This window comes from Triticum dicoccoides, chromosome 3B (assembly GCF_002162155.2).
Source record: "Triticum dicoccoides isolate Atlit2015 ecotype Zavitan chromosome 3B, WEW_v2.0, whole genome shotgun sequence".
In the NCBI taxonomy this organism is placed as follows: Eukaryota; Viridiplantae; Streptophyta; class Magnoliopsida; order Poales; family Poaceae; genus Triticum; species Triticum dicoccoides.
Genome location: NC_041385.1, coordinates 824,876,884 through 824,886,954, shown reverse-complemented (window position 1 = coordinate 824,886,954; position 10,071 = coordinate 824,876,884). Strand labels below are relative to the sequence as shown.

At 40.5% G+C, this 10,071-nt stretch overlaps 1 protein-coding gene across 1 annotated transcript; it reads right to left on the bottom strand.

Annotated features, from left to right (window-relative positions):
• Positions 1-2,308: 2,308 nt before the first annotated feature.
• LOC119278716 lies at positions 2,309-9,116 on the bottom strand. The gene is made up of 10 exons (XM_037560047.1): positions 8,819-9,116; positions 8,557-8,701; positions 8,109-8,193; positions 7,886-8,000; positions 7,621-7,729; positions 7,246-7,411; positions 5,223-5,316; positions 4,156-4,860; positions 3,886-4,059; positions 2,309-2,868 (listed from the first exon to the last, which is right to left on the bottom strand). The coding sequence occupies exons 2-9, from the start codon at positions 8,684-8,686 to the stop codon at positions 3,886-3,888; spliced, it is 1,578 nt and encodes a 525-aa protein (XP_037415944.1). The 5' UTR covers positions 8,687-8,701; positions 8,819-9,116; the 3' UTR covers positions 2,309-2,868.
• Between the last annotated feature and the right edge of the window lie 955 nt (positions 9,117-10,071).

The window sequence follows — 10,071 nt, the reverse complement described above, 5'->3', positions numbered from 1 at the left end:
TATTTAATACTCCTATAATATAAGCAAGGAAACGGGACGACCAGCCCACGTGACGTACGATCGGACGGATTAAATTAGTTTGATCGAATGGTCATTAGCTGACCGGCGCACGCTTCCACCGGTCCGCCGGCGCCTAGCATCGGACACGAAGCAAAAGCAAAAGCATGCTTGCCCCACTTGCCTCAACCCCCCAACGTGCTACTTTTTTTTTTGAACGTAAAATAAAACATGGGCCGGCCACCTATTTGCATGGCCCAAACACAACTAGCGAAGTGCTCAGTGGCAGGGCACTGTCAATTCTTTTAGTCCCACATCACCTGGCTGGACTGAAGGAGACGAGTTGCTTGGTTAGGCCTTGTACAATGGGAGATGCTTAGGGAGGTGCTTAGAAAAATAAACCGAGTTTTTCTGAAGCACCGGTGTCATTTTCTAAAGGAGAGACGCTTAGTTAAGCGCCTATCCTGTACAAATAAGCACCGGTGCTTAAAAAAGTCTGGTTTATTTTTCTAAGCACCTCTCCTAAGCATCTTGCATTGTACAAGGCCTTATATAAGAGGGCGGGGTGAAACAGAAGCACTCGCAGCTGCATAGTAAGCAATAAAGCAGTTTCGGTGTAAACTGAAAACCGAACCGAACCAGTCGGTTAACCGAATTATCGGTTAGCTAGTTTGTGTTAACTATTTTGGTTTGGTTGTTGCTTTTTTTTGCGAGAAATTTTTTAATCTATTTATTTTCAGTCATGATAGTACAACGAGTACCAGAAATAATAAAAATTATATCCAGATCCATAGACCATCCAGCGATGAATACCAGCACTGAAGTGAACCAAAGGCGTGCCGTCGTCATCGCCACCCATCGTCGAAGTTATAGACAGGGAGCCACCGCGCCCCCATGACCCTAGGCCCACCGGAGAGGAGGCGGACCTGCAGCGGCGGTGGCAGGAGGCAGAAACCCTAACCCCCGCCGCTGTTTCGCCTTCCTGCACAAGCTGAAAATTTATATATGCGACTATTTAGTAGACTCTTCAAGGAATTATCATGGTGTCCGTTTTCTACCAATTTCTTTTTAAAAATAATAATTCAAGTTCAAGTTTATTTTTATGATTCCCATTTGAAAAAAAAATATAAGGAAAAATTGCATGTGTCATGAAAATTAAGAGAAGTGTTTGTGCATATGAGAAAAAAAATGCTCAACAATTGTTTTTGGAAAATGTTGGAGGTGTGTTAAAATTGTTGACATGTTTTTTAAAAATGTTCGTCATGCATTATTTCCAGTGTTTTAAATAGCGGGTTATGCTAAATAGCGACGGACCTCCAAATCAGCTATAACAGAGCTATAGCAGGCTATTTGTACATGCGACCATTTAGCGGCACCCTGCTGAAAATGCTATAGTGGGGCTATAGCCGGCTATTTAAAACTATGATTATTTCACGTGCATCAAAACAATAGTGTAAAATTAGTCTTACATATGAGGAAACACATACAAGTTAAACATTTTAAATACATTTCTAGAACTTATTATTATTACACAATAATTTTCGAAACACGTTGACTATTGCTCAACATACTGTCAATTTTTTAAGAATTTTGCATTTTAAAAATTACATTGAAGACACAACAATTCTGCGTGCTTGTTCACCTAATTTAAGATGCGGAAATAAACACAAACTTGGACAAAACAAAAACGGTTGTTGGGCAAATAATAGGGCAAAAAGATAACCATTTTCTAAAATCATGCTGAACATTATTCAAAATACGTGTTGTATTTTTCAAATAATTATGTAATTTAAAAATACAGTGAGAGTACATAATACTTGTGCACGCTTGTGGTCATGAATAAAGATAAATATATTTTTCTTTCATTTCTTTTTATATATCCGTACAAAATTTAGAAAAAGTTCATGAAACACAAAATTTAAGATATAATAAAGATTTAAATATACAGCTTATTGTATATTAATAATTATTTTATTTTTTATATGGGGAAAATGGACACAAACCTAGGAGAATATAAAAAGGAAATCTTAAGAAAATGCATCAGCACAATAGTAGCGTTCTAGCTATTCGATATGCTTGTCTAAAAAAAAACTATTTTCGTTACTCGGATATCATTTGGCTAGCTTGTGTTTGTCAATTTGGCAGGAGGTGTCGGGTTCTAATCCCAGTGTGCAATTTATTATTTTTCCATCTTATTCCTCTTTGGCATGCTGACATGTGGGTCCTGTATCTATACTGTACACTCATGTGGTGCTGTGCATATCAGGAGACGTAGTCAGGACCATACATATACGTGTGACGTATTTCCATCTTCGAGGACCATATTGGAGCATTTTACAGAATTGCAGGACCGTTGTGTTACATGCCAACTAGTACAAGGACCATAGATGCAACTAGTACAAGGACCATAGATGCAATTTAACTCACGTTGTTGGCATATCAGACGAACAGCCATCAGCGATCACAACGAACATGGCCGGGGAAGGGCGACCGTTGTGCTTCACCTCGAGTTCGTACGTCAACGCCAACGCCGATGGCGTGTAAGGCGTCAGTTTACCAAGGCAGCGATTCTCGGACGGTTGATAGGAGATCGGACGGCCCCAATTATATAATACAATTTTTAAAAGGCCAACTGCCCGGAGTGCTTAAGGAGCATGAAGGTGTTCTGCTCTCTGTGTTTATGCATCAGAAGACTGACAAGTCAAGAAAACACATACTAGAAAAAGTAATATCATCAAACATATCACACCATATTCACAGGTAAGCATCAAACTGCCGCCATCTGGACTCTTCCAACACTTCATTGCGGCAGCAACAAGAAATGAAGTCCAACCAAGTCTCCACAGCTCCTAGGAGCCACGCACAAGTTGCCTGAAACCAGAGCAGCGGTCCTTCACATGAGCAGGCATAAAAGAGAACACATACCAGAGTGAAATCAACTGCAAAGCTAAAGCAGAGGCTAGGCCTATCAAGTACTCCCTCTGTAAAGTAGTGACCTAGAAGATCTTATATTAATTTACAAAGGGAGTAAATAGTAATTACATGCACTTGTGTGCAAGGCACTTGATTCCTCTTTGATTGCTGTGCAAATGTCACACAAATCCCAAGAAGGGTTGTGCCATCTACTCCTTTTTTAACACTCAGCCATATAAAATGTGCCGCCTAATACTACAACTTGTGCGAGTAAATCTTCCATCAAAGTCTATCCGCTGGACTCAGATGCAAGACTTAGAGAGGCAGGCTACTCATCATGCAACTTCATATCCTGCCAATACTGGTGCAGCTAAAGTTACAGCTATACCTAGCACAGATTATTCAGTTATGTGTTCTCTCGTGTTTTACATCTAATGGCTTGAATTGTCCTCAAGAAGAATATATCAACAAAAAAAAGCTGATACCAAATGCAACTCCTGAAGCTCTAAAAAGGAAATCCCCAATTGGACACTGAGGATGCATGTCCATTGGACACTGAGGATACCCAGGGGCTGGTTGGTCTCGAGCCCAACCTGGGGATTTGAGCAGGTAATGGCAAAATGCTTACAAAGAACTGTTTAGAGACATAAATCTGAATGGTTTCCTAAACTTTGATGTTAAGCAATCTCTGGAATGATTTCCTTCACCATCATGAATAAGGCATCCGTGCAAGGCCTTGAATTTATTCAAGCTTCATAATGAGAACTACTACCAAGTAATTTTCCGTTCAGAAATACTCCCTCCATCCCATATTAATTGTCGCTCAGACGGATGTATCTAGAAGTAGATACATATGTTTGAGCGATAACTAATATGGCATGGAGGGAGTATACATTTGCTTTTGCCAGGGGTATTTCTTGAGCACTCAGGCATGTACAATCTGCTATCTCACACTACTTTAGAGTTTTCACTTACCTAAACCAGAACAGGCACTATTTCTTCCATTCGTTCCGGTGGCAGATTTTTAGCCTTGAAACGCTTGTAGGTAAACCACCAATCATCTGGATGTTTTCCCCTGCAAGTGGCACCGGCTACGCCTATGCCAATAGCACATATGGCTCTAGGCAACCCTCCACATGCTGAAACCATCTGATAACCAATATAAACTATAAATTATAGTGCACAGTTTTTATGTGTTGGTTAAAAGTATATCTGAAAAAGTTATTCTGTAGAAATATATATTACCTTTTTTGCATATTCATAAATTTCAGTATCAGCTTCTGTGATTTTTACTCCCGCATTATACTCGAAAAGACTCCAAGCATCTTCATCCCCGAGACACTTCATCTCCAGAGTGTTTGATATGGTGCATCCCATGCGAGCACATGCTACCTGACTCCTCGACGTAAGAATAACCTTTTGCCTATGCCCAAGAGCCATCGGCAAACCAACAGCTGTCAAATCTGGGTAGACTTCATCTTGCACATCGTCTAACAGAACCAAAAAACTGACATGCTCTAGGTACTCCATGATGATTTTAGCTCGGTAATGCTCCTCCAACAATGAGATTGTCTCCCAATCCAATTTCAAAAAGTATGCGAAATGATTTTGCATAACTCTGACGCTACTACCACCATCAAGAAATATGACGTGATGAAATGAATCGGCAAAGCTATCAGCGATGAGTGAAAGAAGCCGTGTCTTGCCAACACCCGACGTGCCCCATAATCCAAATATAGACTCATCAGATCGTTCACTTTGTAAGAATTCTAAGACCTTATTCTTATAAATGTCCATCCCATAAAGGCCGCGAACACGAGGCACTATTTGCCGAGCACGAATTGGGGTTTCTAACATTCCTCGCTCTTCAGAGGTCTTTGCCTGATTAGCCACATAACGAGCACTGAACTCCCACATCAAAATGCTGATTTCATACATTATGGCACTAACCTGATTCAGAGCAACAACACAGTCAATAAGTCACACATGAAAAAACACTTGTCTAATTTGCACGAGTGTGGAAGAAGTTAATTAGGTTATCCAAATAAATAAATATCAATGCAAGAATCACACGCATGCTAGAGAGACAGATTTTACTAAATAAAATTGTGGAGAAAGCATGACACATGGAAGTAAAGTTATCATTGTACAATTACCTCAATAATATAATACACATAATAGGCATGGAATGAGTCAATTGTCAAGGGAGGTTAGTAATTAGTGTAGTGTCAGGCCTCTAGTCAACGCAGCAACATGGTCAATATGTGGAGTGACTCTTATTTGCTCGGACAAGGATCAGCAGATTATCATACCTGTAACTTGGGCATCCATAGGCAGATCATCTTGGGCACCAATAAGCAGACCATGAAAGCAAGCTTTAATTGATGATGCACTAGAATCATGTGCCTGAAACGAGGGAAATTGTCAGATCATGTAATCAAAATTGTACTCTTTGTTTGTACCCTACAAGACAACTCCGCCTATGTTGTCTCAACATAGCCGGTCCCAAGCCCGAGTAAAGGAGGGTTGTGATAGGCTTGGCGAGCCAACATCAAAACTCAGCCACTCTTGATGGAGATGAAACCCAGAAGAAAATCTTTGGGGCATAACCCTCTCAGCGATGCGCCATATCAGAACCCTGGTGTGGTGCCAAATGGGCAAGGGCCCCCGTCACCCCCCAGGTGGCGCAGTATCTTGATCTGGATACGATGACAAGTGAGCAAGGATCAGGTCATCGCATCCTTAGTGGCGCGCTACATCAACGCCCGCTTGTAGTGAAAAATGAAGGGTCTTCGCATTTAACTCGGCGACTGAAGAATAAGGAAGCTAGCCGAGCCTAGGAAGAATCGTTTAGGTAGCTGGAACTTAGGAACTCTGACAGCTTCGGGGGCTAGTTCATACAGCGGTGAGGAGAGGCGTTGATATCCATTGAGTCCAACAAACCAAATGGAGAGGATAGAAAGCAAAGGAGGTGGAGATACCGGCTTCAAGCTATGGTACACGGGGACAACTGCAAACAGGAATGGAATAGGCATCTTGATCAACAAGAGCCTCATGTGTGGAGTGGTAGACGTCAGGAGGCGTGGGGACTGGATTATCCTGGTCAAGCTGGTAGCTGGGGACTTTGTTCTCAATGTAATCAACGTGTATGCCCCTATTGGCAAGAAGCTCTTCATAGGACGAGACCTCAATGGCCACATGGGTACATCTAACACAGGTTTTGAAGCGATGCATCGGGGCTTTGGCTATCGCATCGGGAATCAAGAAATAGAAGATGTCTTAAGCTTTGCACTAGCCTACGACATGATCGTAGCGAACACCCACTTTAAAAAGAGAGAATCAAATCTAGTGACTTTTAGTAGTGGTCAACACTCTAGCGAGATTGATTTCATCCTCTTGAGAAGAGAAGACGGGCGTGCTTGTCTTGATTGTAAGGTGATACCTAGAGAGAGTGTTGTCCCTCAGCATAAGCTTGTGGTGAATGACATTCTCTTTCGGATTTGTGTCCAACAGGATAAGCGCCAAAGTCACTAGAACATAGTGGTGGAAGCTCAGGGGTAGCTCAAGCATTCAAAGAGAGGGTCATTAATTAAGGAGTATAATGTCAAGAGAGGTTGGCGTAGACCAAACTTGACATAGGAGGAGTCCGTAAAGCGAGATCTGAATGACTGGAGTATCACCAAAGAACTAGCCATGAACAGAGGTGCGTAAAAGCTAGCTATCCATGTGCCAGAGCCATGAGTTGGTTGTGAGATGTTATGGGTTTCAGCATAGCCTGCCCCAACTTGTTTGGGACTAAAGACTTAACACGCACTGCATATGGTTGAGTAGTTGATATACAAGAGCATTAGGACATATTGGTCAGCATTACAATTACAATATACTAATAGAACAATGGAAACTCTAGTGGTGGACAAAATGCATAAGCAGATGAATGCAATTAAATAATGTATGGCATAATGATTCAACGCAGTGGCATTCACAATTTTTTCAATGATTGTTAAATAAATGTATCCAACAAATGCATCAAATATATTGTGTGGATCATGGATGTGACACTTCCCCATCTCCAAGCACATGCCCTTCACCACACAACCAAACAAACAACCATGTCACATGAGCAAATCCAACCTTAATGTGTTCAAATTGTTAGCAGAACTAGACTGGATGACAAAACACAAATATTTGGAAAGGAACAAGGAAAGTATTTGTTGGAGCGGTGCTCACCACATTAAGTTTGGTAAGAACTACCGTGCACAGTTGAATCAAATTCCACTTTCATAAAGAAATATAAGTACAGACAATCATGGAGTCTATGGAATTATCAGTTCATACCTTTCTGGTTGAATTGGCCTTGTCCTTTTCTCTAACAAGAGAATATAAAAAAGAGGCACCATTGCAGCACATAAATGACCAAGAGTATGCCCACTGACAATATGAAGTGTCCACGTATAAATTGATTTGTCTGCAACCTCTTGTACTCTTGCAAGAACGTAAAATCCTGAAAAAATTATTTTCAATAGAAGAAAACAAAATCAGATTGTATAAATTAGGTCATATTCAATTGCACTTTTAGTAAGAACAACCATTAATTCATGTCCTATGAGAAACGAACTATTAAAAAACTAAGTATATTGAGATGAATCACAAATAGCAACCTACACAAAAAATGAAAATGCATGCATTATATTGTGCAAGAATAATACTAACCTGCTGCACATAGCCAGTAGCTCGTTGATGCAAACGACTTTGTTCCTGCCAAATCATCAAACCTTTCGATAATGAAAATGGCCTCGAAAGATGTGAAAGTGACCATCATCTAGACAAGCAAACCAACATGTCATCCTTCAGTATATTAAACATCAAGAGAGTAGAAGCAAAAAGGGGATATCGATTATTTCTTTCCAAGCAATTTTATATACAAACATGGTGCTGAATGTTAGTCCTACTACATAGAAGTCTAGGAAAGACTTACTGGCAATGTATCCCAAAATAGTGAGTCATTTTTCGGGTTGAGATGATAAAAGAATGAACCAAAACCAACAACACTGACACCAGCAAAGAAGATTGTGTAGAGACCCCTCTGTGAGCTGCCAGCGCGATTAAGTATTAACATTCGAGTGTTTCAAATATTAATTAGAGTTAAAACAGAAACCAAAATTAGCATAAGCATCAAATCTGCACATGGCTAACAGTACCTTTCGCAGTGTTTAAGGATAAACCCGGCAAAACCAACAAAAATGAAGGGAATTATTGAGATCACATTCAGCGTATTAGGGATCCCTACAAAATAAAACATAAATGTTATTCAATATTAATTAACCAATATAACTATGCCCCAGACTTTAATTGCATGAAAAAAATAATTATGATTTGTGTTCTATCAATCAGAAGCGTTTTTTTAAATGGAGCATAATTTAGCCAAATATGTTTTACTTTCTTTTGACTGGAGCTTAATTTAGCCAAATCTACGTTTTACTTCATCCGAATCTCCCCTGTCACTTGTATTGAGTTTATTGGACTTATAAACCTATAAAATTACAAACTTTAAATTATTAAAACAGCAGAATTGATGTTAGTGTGCAGCAACAGAACAGGTGGCAAACCGATTATATAAGACAAAAGCCCAAAGTGGAGATTAATTACCAAGGAAAAGTGTGCGTTGGTCGGCAAAGTCATGATAGTCCTCATCATGCGGGATAGCGGGTATGACGAGCATGAGCACAATGAATATGCCCGTATACACCCCCCAATTCTTCCTACTCCCCAAATCCATCACCGCCTCCGCCCTCTTCCTCCACCCCACATCCATCACAGATACCTCGTAGTTATCCTCACAGACTTGTTGCAATTTAAGATCAGAGAGCAAAATTAGTTAAGATCAGACGACAACGAAATCGTGAGGTACCTCCCCGTTCAGCTGCGAGGCGAGCTCGATCCGGCAGCGGTTAAGAGAAGCGGCAGGCTGGACGGAGCATATGGGGAGAAGGTGGGCGGCAAGCTGATCCGGCGGCGGCGGCTCGACTTGGGCGGCGGCGGCTCGACTTGGGTGGCGGAGGGCGGTGGTTGGTAGCGATGGAGAAGATGGGGAGGAGGGTGAGGCGCACGGCGCCGGAGGCAGCCACAGGAGAGGGGCGGAGGAGGTGGCGGCTATGGCGGCTCCGCTCGGGAGGGGATAAGTTGCGCTCGGGAGAAGAGAAAGGGGGTAACCCTAGCGGGCTTGGTGGGTCGTGCGGGCAATCCTGAGTCCGCGCTCAATTTTACACTTTTTCGGACAAAGGCGGCATTTTTTTTTTTAGTGGTACAAAGGCAGCAAGGGGACACGCATTTTGCGTGCGGGCATGGCTATGTCCCTCGTTCAGGTCCACGAACATGAGCCGGGCCGACTCGTTGAAACGCGCGAGCATATGGGCCGGCCCAGGTCCGCGGGTACTACACAGCCTCGATTTTTCTTCTTTTTAATTCTATTTTTTATTTTTTTTACACTTTCAAATAGTATAAACATATATATTACAAAAACAATACTTTACATAATATGTAGGAAAATCTTAATCACGCATTAAAAAAATGTTGAATGAGTATCTAAAAAATGTTAAATAAGTATTTGAAAAAATGTTGATCATGTATATAAAAACGTTAATATTTGAAAAATGTTAAAAAAAGTATTTGAAAAAAAATGTAAAACAAGTGTTTGAAAAATTGTTGATCATGTATATTAAAATATTGAACAAGCAATTAAAAATGTTGAACAAGTATTTAAAAATGTTGATCATGTATATAAAAATGTTGAACAAGTATTTGAAAAATGCTGAACAAGTATTGAAAAATGTTAGATGTGTATTAAAAAAATGTTGTTGATGTATACAGAAAGTGTATAATAATAACCAAGAGAACAAAGAAAACAAAGAAAATTAAACCAAAGAAAAAAAGAAATGAAAAAACAAAGAAACAAATTGCAAATAAGAATGAAAAATAGAGAAGAAAAAAGGAAACGGAAACCAAAATAAATAATAAATAACTCAAAGAAAACCAGCTTGAATCGCCTCAACTACGACGCACACCTACAACTTATCACTAACATGACTTGCGCGGAGTGGTAGCAACACACGCGGTCTCCAAGCCTTTTCCTTGCTCTTTTTGTACTATATGCGTGCCCTGATG

What these genes read in the sequence shown, in the direction of transcription:
- LOC119278716 (XM_037560047.1), bottom strand. Translation starts at nt 8,686, where the DNA reads ATGGATTTGGGGAGTAGGAAGAATTGGGGGGTGTATACGGGCATATTC. An exon ending in ATCCTTAAACACTGCGAAAG is followed by an intron (nt 8,001 to 8,108) that starts GTACTGTTAGCC and finishes TCGCGCTGGCAG; the next exon opens with CTCACAGAGGGGTCTCTACA. An exon ending in TATTTTGGGATACATTGCCA is followed by an intron (nt 7,730 to 7,885) that starts GTAAGTCTTTCC and finishes TTGCTTGTCTAG; the next exon opens with ATGATGGTCACTTTCACATC.